Source organism: Wyeomyia smithii, chromosome 1 (assembly GCF_029784165.1).
Source record: "Wyeomyia smithii strain HCP4-BCI-WySm-NY-G18 chromosome 1, ASM2978416v1, whole genome shotgun sequence".
NCBI lineage: Eukaryota > Metazoa > Arthropoda > Insecta > Diptera > Culicidae > Wyeomyia > Wyeomyia smithii.
The window spans coordinates 98,410,758-98,431,435 of record NC_073694.1 but is presented as its reverse complement, the minus strand read 5'-3'; the positions used below and the strand labels follow the sequence as shown (position 1 = coordinate 98,431,435).

The 20,678-nt window shown below is 36.7% G+C and overlaps 1 protein-coding gene across 2 annotated transcripts in view; it reads left to right on the top strand.

Moving 5' to 3' along the window:
• Positions 1 to 20,678, top strand: part of LOC129718720 (teneurin-a) — an 822,359-nt gene that overhangs the window by 338,908 nt on the left and 462,773 nt on the right. The window contains exon 6 of one of the 2 annotated variants that reach the window (XM_055669765.1): positions 16,649 to 16,675. The exons of the other annotated variant lie outside the window; for it this stretch is intronic. Within the exon in view, the coding sequence (XP_055525740.1) occupies positions 16,649 to 16,675 (27 nt within the window). The remainder of the gene's footprint in view (positions 1 to 16,648; positions 16,676 to 20,678) is intronic. 2 annotated transcript variants of the gene reach the window in all.

Genomic DNA, 20,678 nt, shown 5'->3' with positions numbered 1-20,678 from the left:
GGGTGCTCGTTAACTCAAATATTTCAAAAATTGAATTGAATGGTCGTGTATATGCCGTGCTGTATTCTGTTCTGCGTGGTGCCGCGCTCGCCATTTTTGTTTATTTGAGCTGCGGAAGTTCCGATTTCTTTATGAATCATACAGGTTTGGATTGCTCTTAGTGCATCCGAAACAATGGGATGAACAACAACGAAAACTCTTAGTAGAAAAAAACCGCCAGGAGGGTACACGCGGTAAAAGAAGATGGCTAGAAACTAAAAAAACCGTATCGTTAGTAGATGGATCACCTGTTGTGTACGAAAACTCGTTAAAAAAGATTGATAAACGAGAAAACGCAAACAATATAAAATCTCCATAAGTATAGCCAAGAAAGGGCTTAAAAAGCTTATAGCTCGATTTTTTGGTGAATCGATTTTTGATTTTGATTAATCGATTCAGCCGAATCGGTTTTTTCTCAAAAATTGCCCATTACTAATAACGACCATTCTGCGGCTGAAAATCATTCCTATCAAACTATGTTTACGAACCTTACATTTTTTTGCATATTATCAAAACTGGGATTATCAATAGTAGTTTTGCTCGCTCGCCTCTCGCTTGAAAATGCGTTGCGGCGCCAGCTTTGAACCCCCATATCTTTTAAACAAGAAATAACACCAACTTGAAATTTTCAGCAAAGTTTCAAAATTTTATCACAAACACTTGTTTTTTTCAGATTCTATAGTGCCATAGAACACAAATTTTGAAAACACTGTTTTGAATAGTTATTAAAAAAAAATATTTTCATAAACTACAACTTATGTTGCATCTGCTGTGACAGTTTCATCAAATGCGATAAAATATTTTCAAAGATATGTATATTTAAACGGATTATTTTTCTAAATTTCAAAAGACAATCCTAACTTAAAAACTAACTCAAATTTAATATCTCTCGAACTTTGAAAATTTATTTGAAATAAAAATAGATTTAGTGATCCGTTTCACGAATTTTGATCCATATAAAAGTTATGCTCATTAGTGCAGAGGTTTCGATCCGAAGGCATGCAGGGAAATGTTATTTAAGTTTACTAAACTCCAATTTGACTAATAAAACTTGTTACAATAGGCTAAAAACCATAAAAGTGGGTAGCTCATAATTCTGGGAAAATTGAGTTCAATGAAATAGCATTATTAGCATTATTAGCCAATACTGAGCAGCAGGCATGTCCAAACCCACCACACCACTGCGTGTGTGTTTTAAGCGATGCCACGGAGAGTATTTTCATTGCACTTCAGTGCTTATACAAAACTGAAACCCACAGTGTTCTAAATAAAACAGCCCTTCAGAAGCTTAGCTTAGCTTAGGTCTGACTGTACATATCAATGGTTGGTACTCCGTGATGGGTCCGAACCACTCAAGATGCACAGTGAATCAACTGAAAGAACGACTGGGAGTGGTAATTCCTTCTCACTGTGCATCATTCAATAACCCGATATTTTATAAACCAATAACGGCGCCGGCCACGTTCTTACAGTCAGGTGGGGATATCGTCGGTTTCGAGCAACACCGGCACAACTCAAGATTTAATCATTTCGAAATTTTGATGTCAAACAAGGCCAAATATGATTGAGTTTTTTTTTTCAAAAAGACTTGTTTCAAAATTCTCAAAAAAGCTTGAGTTATAAGCTGATGTGTCCTTGGAATTCACTTCAAAAACATGCACCAAAGAAGGTAAAAAAGAGATTTTAACTTGTTCATAGTTGTTGTGGATATGATAAAGGTAATTTTTAACGCTAATTTTTCAATCACGTTTCTCTTGAAACTATGAATTTCGAGTTGTGCCAGTACCGCACGAAACCTACAATAAGCAAGGAATGTTAGAATGCAGTCTCTGCTTTGTTAGAAACCGGGTATACCTCTGCATCCCTACAAAGACCACGGAAGGAAGTTTTTGTTAGTGGGTTGGGTCTTCCATCAGGATTCACTTTGATAAGTGATATGACCAAGATTTAATTGGATTAATAATAAAATATAATATAATATAATATAATATAATATAATATAATATAATATAATATAATATAATATAATATAATATAATATAATATAATATAATATAATATAATATAATATAATATAATATAATATAATATAATATAATATAATATAATATAATATAATATAATATAATATAATATAATATAATATAATATAATATAATATAATATAATATAATATAATATAATATAATATAATATAATATAATATAATATAATATAATATAATATAATATAATATAATATAATATAATATTATATAATATAATATTATATAATATTATATAATATTATATAATATTATATAATATAATATTATATAATATAATATAATATACAGTCATGGAGAAAATAATAAATACACTTGCAGTTTTGGTTAATTTTCCATATTTTGGGCACTAATTTCAGTTGTTATATGATGTTATATTACATCATTGCGATCTGCAGTCACTCTCTCTCAGAGAGGAACGGGGAAATAATTGAAATTTGCCTGTGTCGGTGATTCCGATTTTTTTTTTGCGTGAGTTAGTGCTTTTTAAGGTGGCGAAAAAAATAAATACACTATTGAAATATATATATACAAAACATTCCAAATAAGCTTTATTTATCTACAAATCGTTAGCAAAGTGACCTTTTATGTTACAAAACTCGCTTTCAATATTTTGTGGCTTGTCCTATGTTTTGTAAAACCATATTCAATCTTCGTGGTATGTTTACCACCAGTTTTTCATGAGCAGAAGCTGGGCTTGCATTTCACGCTGCCTGTACGACGTTCCATAAGTCTGTTTCTGTTTGTTTATAATTAACCAAAACCGCAAATGTATTCATTATTTTCCCCATGACTGTAATTTGTATTTGTATTCGTATTTGTCTGTATTTCATCTGACATGGGTAGTGTCTTAATGAATAAATTAAAATTTACAAAATTGTTGAACGTGAAATCTTATTTCTAAAACGACTAGAAGTTTCACTAAAGTCGTAGTGATCCTCCACAAGCATGAAAGTCCGAATCATCGAGGCTATCGCCGCATCATATGCATAGGTAGTACGGTGGAATCTTTCCTGCAGCAGTGACCGGTACCGGAGAGGACGTTGAGCCACACGAAAATCCAGCATGGAAAGTAGTCGAGGGGAGTTAACTTCTCCATTGAGCAACTTCGCAACGAACAACGCCTGTTGAATTCTACGCCTTTTTTCAAGTGTGTCCATGTTTAAAAGTTTGCATCTGTTTTCATATTAAGGAAGAGCTAGGGGATTTCGCCATGGAAGGTGACGTAAGGCCACTCGAATAAATCTTCGCTGAACGCCTTCAATTCTATCGATCCAGCACGAATCAACAGGATTCCAGACAATGCAAGCAGTCTCCAGAATTGGTCTCACCAACGCACAATACAAGGACTTCAAACAGTATGGATCATTGAAGTCTCTGGCAACTTTCGAAATGAAACCAAGTTGTCGATTGGCCTTTGCAATTATCGAGATGTAGTGGTTGTTGAATGACAGTATTGGGTCCAGAACGACTCCCAAGTCATTCATTTTCTCAACCCTTCGGAGTGAAGTCCCGCTAATGCAATAATCAAATATAATCGGTTTTTTTGAGCGATGGAACGTCATGACGTCAGGTGGAATGTAGACAGCCCAAATCAGCAACCGATTACAACCAACCATAGCTTTAACAAACACCTGCTCTAGTATTTCACCATGACGAGTACGTACTAGAGTGGAAGTGTGACGATGATGAACTGCTATCAAAACGCCCCCAAAAGTCGTTTAATTACTATTAATGCGACTGCGATCACAACGGAAAACATTGTACGATGAACCGAAGATTTGCAGGGAGTCGATGCAGTCACTCAATCCGGTCTCAGTCAGTATGATGACGTCGTAGTTGCTGTCTGTGGCCGCTAGGAGCAGATCGTCAATTTTAGTCCTTACACCTCGGACGTTTTGGTAGTAGATCCAGACACAGTCAGTGGGGGCAAGAACGGGGGCAACGGTGACAGGCTGCAACATAGGACGATTGAGTGGCTGAGAAGGAAAATTTTGAGACGGGTACTCGCCTGTGATGGGAACACGTTGGTTCCCACCGTCCAATGTACAGCACATTAAATTGGCGTCTGGTCGTTGTCCACAGGTTTGGCTGCTGGTCGACGAGAGTTTTTTGACTGGTCCATAAACTCCCTGAACACTAGTCCTTCTAGCCAAGTCGAAGCAAGTAGCGCTCGTTCTTGTAATGACTGGTCCAATCCAATTTTGAATGAAACGAACGACATGTTCGAGACATCCTTCCCTTTCGGTACCAAACGAATCACGTCGCACGGCGAAGAAATATCAAGACACCGGGCCACAATTTTTTGCACGTCATCGGAAGAGATAAGTGGCTGAAATCCCGACAAATACAACAAAAACTTTGGTGGACTGGCAGCAGGTACAAAAGAGCCAATAGAGAGATCACTGAGATCGATAGATCTTGTTCCGCGATCCGTTATCAATGATTTCGAGTGGTATTGTTCCACACGGGGGCGTTTTATTCCGGGTTTAGGCCAAGCTCGACGCGATGGTGTAAGCAATAGGTTAGTTTTACTACCACCTGCATTCGAATGAGACAGTGCAATACCATCGAATTTCTTGCCCAATTTATCTACCGCATCAGCTAGCACAGCGGTTTTCAACCGGGGGGGAATTCCCCCCTAGGGGGGAATTTAACCGTTGCAGGGGGGGGAATTGCGAGTGGAAAAATTTCACATGTAATGAGCTTTTGTGATTGACGGTGGTGCGACATTTTTTTCATTTTTTTTTCAAATGTGCTTGTTAACGATAAATCGTCACACACACCTTCACAAGAGATGCTGAATTGTATGCCCGTGTATTGGTGTTCTCCTGCTCCTGCTTGAAACCTGGTCAAAATTAAAGTTTAAAAAGCCTTATATTTTTTAATTACTACAGCTTTACTTTCATGGTGCCCATAGGGGGGGAAAAGCTTGTAGAAATTATCAAAAGGGGGTGCATGAACTGAAGAAGGTTGAAAACCACTGAGCTAGCAGCTGGACTTGATCTGATGAATCTTTCGAGAGATCCGTAGCAGCAGTAGAACCACCCTGGGAATTATAATCGTCTTCCAGGTACTGTCTAACACTTCGACCATTCAGCTCAGTCCGGCAATCAGTGCAAAAAACATTGCCTTACCTTGTGTGAAAAGGTCCCGGTGGGTACGACTGTTAATTCCACAACATTGTTGGCTGATGTGGAAGTATGCATCACAAAAGCCACAGCGTATCGGTTCGATCTCATTCACATCCAATTGGTATTGTTTGCACATCTTCTTTGCCATCGTTACCGGTTGATTCGTACCAAATAATAACGTTGAAAGTGAGATAGTTTATTTGGCGGAATTCAATGTCGATTTTTAGCGGCGTATCAATCCAATTTTCAATGTCCCACAGCACAGTATGATCACAATCGATTTAAATAACACAGTAACACAAGATTACGATTATTGAACGAATTTTACAACGAAAAACAACGATTTAAAAATCAACTATCAAACGCGCGGTGTTTACATCTACAGTACACACATACATAATATAATATAATATAATATAATATAATATAATATAATATAATATAATATAATATAATATAATATAATATAATATAATATAATATAATATAATATAATATAATATAATATAATATAATATAATATAATAAAATATAATGAAATATAATATAATATAATATAATATAATATAATATAAAATAATATAATATAATATAATACAATACAATACAATACAATACAATACAATACAATACAATACAATACAACACAATACAATACAACACAACACAACACAATACAATACAATACAATACAATACAATACAATACAATACAATACAATACAATACAATACAATACAATACAATACAATACAATACAATACAATACAATACAATACAATACAATACAATACAATACAATACAATACAATACAATACAATACAATACAATACAATACAATACAATACAATACAATACAATACAATACAATACAATACAATACAATACAATACAATACAATACAATACAATACAATACAATACAATACAATACAATACAATACAATACAATACAATACAATACAATACAATACAATACAATACAATACAATACAATACAATACAATACAATACAATACAATACAATACAATACAATACAATACAATACAATACAATACAATACAATACAATACAATACAATACAATACAATACAATACAATACAATACAATACAATACAATACAATACAATACAATACAATACAATACAATACAATACAATACAATACAATACAATACAATACAATACAATACAATACAATACAATACAATACAATACAATACAATACAATACAATACAATACAATACAATACAATACAATACAATACAATACAATACAATACAATACAATCATTCTGTGCCGAACACGCATCAGTATCGAACGTGTGATCGGTGATCGCTCCGATAGAATATAAAACAAAAGACGTGTGAACAAGTGTTGGCATTGTTTACCTGGTCGAGTGAAATAAATCCGGGTTCAAGGTCGCGCCTTTGTGCAACTGTTTCGCATCGTGACTACCAGCTGGTGCGTAAGCCGATTTGGCTGCTGGCTGAATTGTGCTGCAGCAGTGGACGAGACATAAAAGAGGAAAAAGAAGAAGCCATCAGTTGACAGTGAGTTGTATCGCTGTGTGGAGTGATCTCACACCTGGCTCGCTGCTGGTGGCTGTTTGGTGCTGCTGTATTGGTGCTGCTGGCTGTAACGGCTGCAACTTCGAACGATCGGACAACCAACCTTACTGGAAGGGAGAAGTAAAAAGGTACGTGCTCTTGTCGGCGCTAGTGCGCTAGACTTAGCGGGATGGATGTAGATCCCTCGCCTCCCGGGCCACCATCCCCGAACCCCTCTGACCCTGACCCTTCTGTTACCCCCTCCCCTGTTCATTCTTCAGTCCCCCCTCGCCCCAGGCTTTACCCAGACGGAGCCCAGGGCAGCTATACTGTCTATTTTCGGCCAAAGGCGGGACCGAAATCGAAACAGTTGAACCTCTTGCAGATTTCTAAAGACCTGACGAAGGAGTACAAGGGCGTGACCGTAATTTCCAAGGTCCGGCCTAACAAGCTCCGTGTCGTGGTCAGTAACCTGAAAGAGGCCAACGATATAGCTTGCTCTGAGCTCTTCACACGCGAGTATCGCGTTTACATACCCGCACGAGACGTGGAGATCGACGGTGTCATAACCGATTCGAGTCTGTCCGTCTAGTGTATACTGGCAAGTGCCAAAGGGTGCTTTAAAAACAAAACCTGTCCCGATGTAAAGGTGCTCGACTGCAAGCAATTGCGGTCAGCATCGATCATCGGTGGCAAAACAGTATACAACAGTATTGCACATCCAGTTGATGAAACAAACTCTGGATTAGTGAAATTTTCTGACATTGTGGACTGGATTTCTGAAACTTTCAATGTACCCGATCCAATTAAAATTTTTCTTACAGCATTTCTCCCAACAGTTAGATCATTTTTGAAGCAGTTGACTGCCCAATGGCCCCTCCTTGCAGCGATTGTATCCTTCGATGCCTAATTCAACTGCGTATATGAAGGATTCTATCTCTGTCTTACAGTGGAATTGTAGAAGTATTTTACCAAAAATTGATTCGTTTAAAGTTTTGATAAATAAAAACAAATGCGATGCATTTTCCCTTTGTGAAACTTGGCTTACTTCAAATATTGATCTCAACTTCCATGATTTTAATATTATTCGCCTTGATCGAGACACCCCATATGGAGGAGTACTTTTAGGGATTAAAAAGTGCTATTCTTTCTATCGTTTTAACCTCCCCTCGATTCCAGGCATCGAAGTTGTCGCATGTCAAATGACAATACAAGGTAAAGAGCTTTGTATTGCCTCAATATATATTCCTCCCAGAGCACAAGTTGGGCAACGGCTGTTCTTTGATTTAATAGAACTTCTTCCCTCGCCACGTTTGGTTTTGGGAGACTTCAACTCTCATGGCGTGGCTTGGGGTTCCCCTTCTAATGATAACCGCTCCTCTTTAATCTATAACCTTTGCGATGACTTCGGCATGACTATTTTAAACAACGGCGAAATGACACGTATCCCGAAACCTCCAGCGCGCCCAAGCGCTTTGGATCTATCCTTATGTTCGACGTCGCTACGGTTGGATTGCACATGGAAGGTAATCCTCGATCCTCACGGTAGCGACCATTTGCCTATTCTTATTTCAATTAATAACGGGTCAACTTGCATGCGACCAGTTGACATTCCGTATGACCTCACACGGAATGTCGATTGGAAGTTATACGAGGAAATGATTTCAAAAGCGGTCGATTCGATTCAACATCATCCACCACTTGAAGAATACAACCTCCTCGCGGGCTTGATTCTCGACGCCGCGTTGCAAGCCCAAACGAAGAAATATCCCGGCGTAACGATTAAAGAACGGCCTTCCACTCCGTGGTGGGACCAAGAGTGCTCCGATGTCTTCACGCAAAGATCCGACGCGTTTTTGGCCTACCAGAAGGGAGGTATACCTGGCGACTATTTACGGTATTCGGAGCTTGATACCAAGCTTAAAAGCTTGGCTAAAGCAAAGAACCGCGGATATTGGCGTCGGCTCGTGAACGAGACGTCGAGGGAGACATCGATGAGCACTCTTTGGAACACAGCCCGAAGAATGCGGAATCGCGTAACGGTCAACGAAAGCGAGGAGTCTTCAAGTAGGTGGATATTTGATTTTGCCAGGAAAGTATGTCCGGACTCTGTTCCTGAGCAAAATATTGTTCGTGATGCGTCTCCGGGCCACGACGCGATAGAATCACCTTTTACGATGGCAGAATTTTCAGTTGCCCTCCTGTCCTGCAACAATAACGCGCCTGGGTTAGATAGAATCAAATTCAACTTGTTGAAGAATCTACCCGGCAATGCCAAGAGGCGCTTGTTGAACTTGTTCAATAAGTTCCTGGAGCAAAACATTGTACCGCAGGATTGGAGGCAAGTGAAGGTGATCGCCATCCAAAAACCAGGGAAACCAGCTTCTGATCACAACTCTTATAGGCCGATTGCAATGCTATCCTGTATCCGGAAATTGATGGAAAAAATGATACTCCGTCGTTTAGACCATTGGGTCGAATCAAAAGGCCTACTATCGGATACTCAATTTGGCTTCCGCCGTGCCAAAGGGACGAATGATTGTCTTGCGCTGCTTTCAACAGATATTCAGCTGGCGTATGTTCGCAAAGAACAAATGGCGTCTGCGTTCTTGGACATTAAGGGGGCTTTTGATTCCGTTTCTATTGACATTCTTTCGGGCAAACTTCACCGACAAGGATTTTCTCCAATTTCAAACAATTTTTTGCACAATTTGTTGTCCGAAAAGCACATGCATTTTACGCACGGCGATTTGGCAACTTTTCGCATTAGCTACATGGGTCTTCCCCGGGGCTCATGTTTAAGCCTAACTTTTATGTAAATGACATCGACGAATGTCTGGCAAATTCATGCACGATAAGACAACTTGCAGACGACAGTGTAATCTCTGTTACAGGAGCCAAAGCTGCCGATTTGCAAGGACCATTGCAAGATACCTTGGACAATTTGTCTGCTTGGGCTTTACAGCTAGGTATCGAATTCTCTCCAGAGAAGACTGAGATAGTAGTTTTTTCTAGGAAGCATGAACCTGCTCAGCTTCAAACAAAATTAATGGGTAAAACGATTTCTCAGGTTTTGGTACACAAATATCTTGGTATCTGGTACGACTCTAAAGGCACCTGGGGTTGTCACGTGAGGTATCTGATGAAAAAATGTCAACAAAGAGTGAATTTTCGTCGTACAATAACCGGACAATGGTGGGGAGCCCATCCAAGAGACCTTATAAGGCTTTACCAAACAACGATATTGTCTGTTATTGAATACGGGTGTTTCTGCTTCCGCTCCGCAGCAAACACACATCTGATCAAACTGGAGCGAATACAATATCGTTGTTTGCGTATCGCCTTAGGTTGCATGCAATCGACCCATACGATGAGTTTGGAGGTCTTAGCTGGAGTACTACCATTGAAAAACCGCTTTTGGAGCCTGTCTTCTCGTATTCTTATCAAATGTGAGGTCTTGAACCGTTCCGTGATTGAAAATTTTGAAAGGTTAATCGAACTTAATTCTCAATCCCGTTTTATGACATTGTATTTCCATCACATGTCCCAAAATATTTACCCTTCTTCGAATATTCCAAATCGTGTCGACTTATCAAATACTTCTGATTCTACTGTGTTTTTCGATACATCCATGATAGAAGAAACTCGTGGAATCCCGGATCATTTACGCGTGCAGCAGATCCCCAAAATTTTTTCCAACAAATATCGAAACATCAACTGCAACAATATGTTCTACACTGACGGATCACTTCTTGATGGGTCCACTGGCTTCGGTATTTTCAATAACAATTTAACCGTCTCCCATAAGCTCGATAATCCTGCTTCTGTTTACGTCGCAGAATTGGCTGCAATTAAGTACACCCTAGGGATTATCGAAAAAATGCCCACGGACCATTATTTCATCTTTACGGACAGTCTCAGTTCCATTGAGGCTCTCCGATCGATGAAAGATGTTAAGCACTCTCCGTATTTCCTGGGGAAAATACGGGAACATCTGAGTGGTTTATCCGAAAAATCGTTTCAGATTACCTTAGCGTGGGTCCCTTCTCACTGCTCGATACCGGGCAATGAGAAAGCGGACTCTTTGGCTAAGAGGGGCGCAACAAACGGTGATATTTATGAAAGACCAATTGCTTTTAATGAATTCGCACTTGTACGTCAGAATAAGATCATCAGTTGGCAAAATGCTTGGCCCAGAGGGGAATTGGGAAGGTGGTTACATTCCATAATCCCCAAAGTATCGACGAACCCGTGGTTCAAGGGGTTGGATGTAGGTCGGGATTTCATTTGCGTGATGTCTCGGCTTATGTCCGATCACTATAGATTTGACGCGCATCTCCGTCGTGTTGGGCTCGGGGAAAGTGGTATCTGTGCCTGTGGTGAGGGTTATCACGACATAGAGCATGTGGTTTGGTCATGCCCTGTACACCGTGACGCCAGGTCTAGATTAATAGCTTCCCTGCAGGCCGAAAGTAGGCAGCCGGCTGTTCCTGTTCGTGATGTCTTGGCGAGCCGTGACCTATCCTACATGTCCCTTATATACGTTTTCCTGAAATCCATCTACGCCCCAGTTTAATCCTATTCCCTTCCGCCTACATCCAACCAAACGACAAGAACACGTTAAGACCCCGGATCCGGAAACAGCAATCAGACCTGCACGATACTCTCAGGTCCCGAGGGAGACAACCCAATATGCCAGTCCGTAATATCTTGGCCCAGCAGCGGAACAAATTTAATATGCTGCTTACCTATGGCGATGGAAAACCATCAAACAACAAATCAGTGCTTTTAATGCAAAACATTCTAGCTTTAAGTTAGATTTAGTTTCAGCTCGTAGTCGGCAGCGAGGATAAAAAATTTGCTTTTAGTTAATAAGATACTTTAGAAAGTAAGCTACCAGATATAATTGGCGCCGTTAAACATTAAATTGTATTTGTGCCGTGTCAAACAAATTATAGATGAAGAAAAAAAAATACAATACAATACAATACAATACAATACAATACAATACAATACAATACAATACAATACAATACAATACAATACAATACAATACAATACAATACAATACAATACAATACAATACAATACAATACAATACAATACAATACAATACAATACAATACAATACAATACAATACAATACAATACAATACAATACAATACAATACAATACAATACAATACAATACAATACAATACAATACAATACAATACAATACAATACAATACAATACAATACAATACAATACAATACAATACAATACAATACAATACAATACAATACAATACAATACAATACAATACAATACAATACAATACAATACAATACAATACAATACAATACAATACAATACAATACAATACAATACAATACAATGCAATGCAATGCAATGCAATGCAATGCAATGCAATACAATATAATATAATATAACAATATAAGGCCGTTACAAAATTTTATTTTCATTTTTTGTCACCCCCCTTTCAAAAATCTTGAATATTGGAAGGGGAAGAAAAGAAAAGCTCAAACCGTTTTGTTCATTTCATTGGTTTTCCGACAGCATAAATGCTTAGTTTAGCAACAAACAAGTCAGGTGACAGCGAGAGTGTCGTCGAAAGGCAAGCGAAATAAATAATAATAATAATAAAGTGTTATTTTTCAACATTTATTTGAGTGCAAGTTACAAACGTCATAACTTACACACAAACTTTGACCAAAGATATTTCTTTTTTTTTCGTCTCGGTGTTATTTATTTTTTGCCACCCCCTCTGCTAACTTTGCTAACCTTGGACATAAAAAGAATTCGAAATTTGTATCAGCCTAACTGGATTAATATAATAATATAGATATGATTCATATAATGTGAGATTAATGAAAATGAATTATAACAATGAGAAGTATTAGGGCATGTAAAGAAGATCTCGGTTGGCTGCCTTCCATAGCTGAAATATTAAATTTTTTAACGTATAAGGCGCAAGAATAATAATAATAATATTTGAAAAACATATGGAAATTGTCCGTTATGTTGTGCTATAATAAAATAGTTGAATTTATATTAGTCTCATTCACGACATATCAATAGTTGTTATTGTGCTGCTTTCTGCTATTACAGCAATATTGCAGCGCAACCATTCACCGTGCAAAGTCATCCAAACAATATAGATATTGTTATTTATTCAATGATGTACATATAATGTGAGAATTATAAAAATAAATTATATAATACAATAAGAAGTATTAGGGCATGTAACGAAAATCTCGGTGGACTGCCTTCCGAAGCTGAAACTTTCAAATTTCCAAAGTAGAAAACGCAAAAAATAATCAAAATAGATTCGAGAAAATATGGAAAGTGTCCGTTATATTGAGTTCGCAAACAAACATATGATGTATCCATAGTTGTTCTAAAAAATATTCAGTCTGAAAAAAAAGAAAAAAAAATGCAAGTCGCAACCCTTCTTGAGCAGCTCTACTGTTTGCTCCTCTATTCGAAGGTAGATGGCGCTCAAAATCTCTTCAATCAGCCCAAGACACAATCCCAAAAACGAAATTTTTCGATCTGTCTGTCTTCAATCTTTTTGAAGTGCGACTTATAAACAAACAAAACACATCGAATAAAAATGCCACTTATCTGTTTCACTAAGATACGCTGGCACATTACTTCACTTCTCCGGGTAGCAGTAGAACCTAAACTTCACATTTTGACCAATTACACTGCTTTTTTCGCGAAAAAAACAACGTTTTTACTAAAATTATACAAAATGTTATACAAAACCGCGAACGTCATCCAGTTGGCCTTGTTGCCAGTCTCCCTCACTACACTACATAAAACAGCCCTTCAGAAGCGTCGGTGAACGAAGGCCCGAGTGTTCCCGACTTCGTGATCCCTCGAGAGCCCGTTGCTAACACGTGTTTTCTCGAACGTTTCATTTTTACAAAACAACATATAAAAAAATATTACAGGTGGTTGTATGCGATGACTACCGTCAAGCTATCCATTATTATACCATTGTCGATCTCGTCGTGGCGACCAATGCTTGTGTGTTCCCTGAAACTGCAAGCCCTCGGTTGCCTCATGTGCCAAAGTTCGAAACCCTCGGCTCGTGTGTTAACGAATGGCCCTCCAGTGTTTTGTCTTTAGCTAGCGACGGAGGGTAATACGAATAGCCCTGCGTGGTGTGTTTGTTAGCAGATGGGACACACGCGCTTTAGTGTGCTGTGTTTTCCCCATGCCTGCTGAGCAGTGTATATGAATGGTAAAACTAAAAAATGTGGTGCTGATAATTCGTATTTCGATGAATACATAGCAATTCTTTGTAGTTCAATACATTTGGTTGACTAGTTTTATCTTCCGCGGCTGACTCTTCGCGACTTCGGTGAAAACAACAACACATTATCAGAAGGAGGAAGTCTACCAACATCTCATGAAAAATTTATTAGTTATGCTCAGTATTGTACGGCTTTCGCACAAAAGGCATGCATAGAAAGGTTGTTCATGTTCACTAAATTTCAATTTGACTATTAAAATTTATTAACATATGTTAGAAACCAATACATAGACAAGCCCATAATACTGGGCGGCCTATAACTGCAGTCATGAATTAAAGTTGCTTGAATACCACCTAATCGAAGTGAAACATCAGGACATTATTTCAGCATAAATTTCAGATATCAATGTATAAAACATGTAGTTCGTGGTTTGCACTTTCAAATCTACAAATATTTCCTGGACGATTGAGGTTCATCAAGCCATTTTGTATTATTAGGCATTAGTAGATACACTTCAGAAATTCAGTACACGTATAGTGTTTCAAATTGAAGCACACGTATACTTAAATTAAACAATTGTAAGACGATTTCTCTCGTCAATCCACTGAGAATCAATCCAAGAAAAAAAAAACAATCACTGTGTCTTGGGATAAAAAATAAGCACTGAGCATTCATCAACATTAAATGAGTATCCGCCAATATTCTCGGTACATAATTGAATTTATCAAGAAATCAGGACAATTGCTTAAATATGGAAAATAAATCACAACGCCCCAATAGAATCTCAAAACAAGGACATGTCCTCCTTAAAAAGAACGGAAGAACCTACTTGAATGTCTCTATCCAAGGCTTATATATTCAGAAAACAACGATAGAGTCCAATATATGTACCAAAACAATGAGTTATATAGTGTTAAGTCTATCTTCAAGTAAAATATTGAGAGATTTATGAAACAAACAAATCTTATCTTTTGGTTGCAGTCGTAATTTCGTTATGATTTTGAAATCAGATATATGAATCTATTGTAAGAAACCAATCACATTAAACAAGGTACTCTATATACAAACTTTGTATATATTTTTTTGTTTTGTTTATGTACTTCTATCACTTTCGAATTCGAATTCGTTCTCGCGACGGTGTAGCACCGGACTACACTTTTTAGCTTGAAAACAAACGCACAAACGACACTACACTCAGTTGTCATATTTTTCGAACAGGATTTGACGGGTTTTGCTGCTGGTGTTTTCAAACTAGACCCTGTTTCGGGTGTAGTCTGGGACAGAAAAAATGTAGTTTAAGCGTAGTCCGGAAAGTGAAAACAACACCTACAAGGCAAAAGTGTAGTCCTCGTGTAGGTACACCGTAAAAATGAATTCGATATAATGATCAGAACATAGAACGCAACAGAAACACATATCTTTATTTCACCAATACTTTTTACAACAATCAACTTTGAGGTTTTATATCCACAAAAAAATTCTTTTGGAAATGAAAGTTTTTAACTCTTGTACATAAATAATGATAAGTGAATGCGAGTATGCTCGTTTCTGCACATTTTTGTATAGTTTTTGCTTACCTTAAACAAAAACCGTATTATCAGTAAACATTTCAGCGTCTAGAGTTACTACAAGCTACAAATATTTTGCAGTTATACTTTCTGAATGGTAAATATTCTTTTTAGTAAACTTTAAATGAAACTTTAAAACACATAATTAGCTTCAACTTCTTAATGTTAAAAAAAAAACATTTATAACTTTTAAATATGTTCGGGAGTTTTTATCTTAAAACAAACTATGTTTATGTTTATACGCGATAACGTTTTTGTTTTTTAAAATATGAAGATTGATAAGGGATTGATTTGTATATCCTTGAAAGAACAAAAAATCTCCGAAAGACCATATTTTAATTTATAAGAAATAATCAATGACAAAATTGGTACATACTATGAATACCCTGCTATTCGAGTATAATTGATGGAATGTTTTAATTGCTTGGTTTATATATAAGCTGAGATTTGCTTTTTTTGTGTTCTCGTTTAACAGGGTTAAAAATATTGCTTGTTAGCAACATCTAGCTTTTCATTCAGAGGACTTGAGCTCGCAAACAATGTAATTACAATTGTAAAGTCTGTTTCACAAATGTGCAAGACCAAATTCAGCTACGCAATGCAAACACCAAGTCTTATGAATTTCTTAGAAATTCGCTAGCACTGGGTATATTCTTTGACGGAATCCAAAAAAAATCAGTATTTGTCTATCACTTGTCTCGCGGACGAATTAATTTTGAACTTGGCGTAGGAAAAAAATGAGTTATAGTAAACAGTTACTCAAAGAACTCTTTTTTGTATTTCGTATTATGTTTTGCTTAGATACAACATATTTAAAAGTGAAATTTGACAATTCAGATTGTATAACTGGCAGAGTAAATAAACTGTTCGTACCAACTATATATATATACTGGGTTTCCCTGGGTATTTATATATCGGAATTTGTTTCTCTCCGGTTTATTATTTTTACTGTAACAGTTCACACTGTAGACATACATCTCCCTCATACCCTATTGAACTAATAAAAATACGCTCTTCATTTCTCGATTACCTATAATAATATCTAGTGAGTTCTGGAATTCTTTCACTCCGTGGTAAGTTGCAGTCATTGTTATTTGTTTACTGCTTTTAATTAGAACATAAACACGGTGCATCATTCTTTTCGGTTTGGCAAGTTTGTGTTTAATTGATGCTTACACTCAAAGCCACTGAGTTTTTTTTAAATCTATACACGAAGCATTAACCTCTCCGTTATAGCTATTATATTCTTTATCAGGTTTTTTCGATTTGGTTTCTACAGCAACAAAAAAACTTCAAATTAACTGCTGAAATTTGTATTATAATATTTATTTCTTAAGTTATCAGTAAATTACTATTAGTACCATTGACAAGAGTATTCGTATCATACAACAGCAGATTAATAGAGCATCTGATTAGACAATGAAAAAACAGTATTTTGAAAAATCAAACAACAGATAAGTATGTTTTATAAGGAAGTGTATTTGTTTCAGTTTGTTTTTAGTTAAATGTCCTAAATTGAATTAATAACATTCATATAACCATACGAGTTTGGCTAAATTGAATTAGCTATTTCATAATTTTATATATGGTATAGTGCGAAGCAACCTGTCATTCATACTCCAACATATTTTTAGTTTTTTGCTCCTTAACGCTATGTATTTCTTTAGAAATTTCAGCTTTTTTGTTTTTTGTTTGGCAATAACTCTCACACGCAGAGTAGCTAGCTGTCTGAGCACAGTTTCCTTGTTACTATTATTATTAACGACACTTCGACTGCAAGTTAAATTCAATATAGTATTTTATTTTAATTTTTTTTTTCTCAATTTTCATTTGATCAATTTGATTAATGAAAAAAGATGAATTTAAAAACACTGACAAAAAATAAATGAACTATTACATTCCCTAAATGTTCTACCCAAAACACTTTTTCCTTCCCACTTGTCTGCGTCTGTTTGTGTGTTACCTATATCCTTACCTCAATGCTAAAATTGATTGCTGTTGATTACATACATTTGACTAGTAAGGTGCATGGACATAAAAACAAATGTACCTATTGAATATGCTTTCGTAATTCTTGATAAACATCAGTATTAATATCAAATAGTTTCTTTTATAATTTGAAAAAAAAAATTGTGGGTTTGAAATGAAATGATATTAAAATCTTCTACTCTATTTTTTCACGTTTCGACCTGCTTTTTCATTTTTGGCCAGCTTGAGAAATAATTCGCCACGTCGTTCGATTCGGGCACGCAAGTTACCCCAAAAAATTCAATTCAAGTCCACAAAAAAAAAAACAGAAATAAAAAACGATGATAAAAACAACTTTTAAACAATTTGAAAATATCGCATAATGAGATTAAACCTTGCAAATTCGATAAAAAATAACAAAATATTCCATCACCATTATTATTATTAGTCATAAACAGATGTTATCTAGTTGAAGTTTAAATGATGAGTTGGGATTGTCTAATTTGCCGTCGTAATTATAAATAACAAAATAAATAGTTTATTAACTTACGAGACTTCGATACCTTACTAATTGATAATGGGTTCAATGATGGCAATTTCGGTCACGGCTTTCTTTAGAACACGTTTTATTATGTCAAAGCCGACGTTTCAAGGATATATTTCCTCGTCCTCAGGGCAACTACGATTAACAGTTTACAATTTACATAAATTAGAAACACGAATTAAGTTATCACATACACAACTTACAAACAAAACAAACAAGTTCTCGTCAAAATATGGTGCATTGGTGTAAAATTGCTTTTGGTTAACTGCACTACACTATGGATATAAAATACGCAAAATATTAATTGGTTTGTGACTTTTCAAAGTTTAAAAACGCAAACGGATGAGCTACACTTACATAGTATCTTCCAACACACATCACACACGATTAAAGCCGTCGGGAAATGTTGCGTCAAAACGGAGAGAAATAATGTTGCAAGACAGAGATAGACTATGTATTGGTATCGTTTGATGTGGTAAGCCTGTTCACTTGCATACCGAGAGACTTGGTGGTACAAGTAGGGATACCATCTGGTCGCAGTTAGAAATCAGGACACCTTTTCTGGGCACAAATTTGACTAAGTCATTCTATTCTTCGAAGTATGAGCAAATATAACACCTTATACTTTATTTACTCAGTTTTTTTTACGCGGGGATACGTACCTCGTGGAAAAACGCGTTAATAAAATAAAATTCTGCTTATTGCCACACAACAAAGTCAAATATCTGAAGAAAATCAGGACAAATGCTAAAATATAAAAAATTAATCATGACGCTCAAATAGGACTTCAAAATCAGGACATGTCCTGCTAAGTCAGGACGGATGGTATCCCTAGGTACAAGCGGTGAGAAATAACTGGAACTTGATCGAGAAAAATACGACGATCAAAGAGCAAAATGTTTTTATCAAGCTCATTGAGTTTATCATATCGTCCAGTTATTTCACCTTCCGTGGGGCCTATTACCGGCAAAAGGAGGGGACAGCCAAGGGGAATCCTTTGTCACCTGCTTTAGCTGATCTTGTAATAACTACATTACTTGATGATGTGCTTGCGAAGATCGATGTACACATTCCATGTATTAAAAAATACGTCGACGATTTGTTCACCGCTCTCCCAGCTGACAAGATTGAATATGTGAGGAACGCTCTCAACGGGTTCGACTCACATATTCAATTCACATATGAGGTAGAAAATAACAACCGATTACCGTATTTAGATATGGTTCTTATTAGAACCTACGAACAAAAAATCGTGACCGAATGGTATAAGAAACCTGTCGCTTCCGGGAGAATTCTTAATTTTCTCTCGATGCACCCGCTGGCACAGAAATTGAATACGGCAACCGGTTTTATTGGGAGAGTGTTTCGATTATCGACGAACAAATCGCTCACGGAAAATAAGCAGATAGTGCGTGAGCACTTGCTTACCAACAACTATCCGAGCTCACTGATAAATCGGTTAATCAACCAAAGCACGAATAACGTTGTTGAGGAAGTAAACTCGGAACCAAAAGTATATCGATCTTTGCACCATGTTGACGGCCTCACACCCGCGCTTGCACGCAGTATTAAAAAGAACCATGAAAATATCAGTCTGAGTTTCAAATGCGTCAAAACCAACAGACTACTTTTCACGAAACTCAAAGACTCTTCTTCGCATCTTTCAAAAAGAAACGTTATATACCGTATCCCGTGTACAGACTGCGATAGCTCATACATTGGTATGACTACACAGCAACTAAAGAACCGTCTTGCCGCGCACCGCTCTCTCATGAAACGCTACGAACAGTATAGAGATTCTAGCACTGAGAGGGAGGGAAGGGAAGATGAGTTTAAAAATGAAGCATGCGATAGAAGAGAATCACAGTTTCAATATAGCCAACACTAGAATTTTAACTTCGGATGACAGGATTCAAGCATTACAGGTGTTAGAAATGTGTTACATCGCATGTGACAGATCCGCAATAAATTATAGAACGGACACGAACAACTTAAGCATCGCTTACTCCGGCACGCTACGATCTCTCACATGTTGATGCAGACTACTATAGTCTCTAGCACTCTCTGTCTTGCAACATTATTTCTCTCCGTTTTGACGCAACATTTCCCGACGGCTTGAATCGTGTGTGATGTGTGTTGGAAGATACTATGTAAGTGTAGCTCATCCGTTTGCGTTTTTAAATTTTGAAAAGTCACAAACCAATTAATATTTTGCGTATTTTATATCCATAGTGTAGTGCAGTTAACCAAAAGCAATTTTACACCAATGCACCATATTTTGACGAGAACTTGTTTGTTTTGTTTATAAGTTGTGTATGTAATAACTTAATTCGTGTGACTAATTTATATAATTTGTAAACTGTTAATTGTAGTTGCCCTGAGGACGAGGAAATATATCCTTGAAACGTCGGCTTTGACATAATAAAACGTGTTTTAAAGAAACCCGTGACCGAAATTGCCATCATTGAACCCATTAACTATTCATTGGCCAAACACCGCATATTACTAATTGATTGCAATGGTATTCCCGAGCTGAGCATTATTATGTCGTTTTCGCGGTGTAG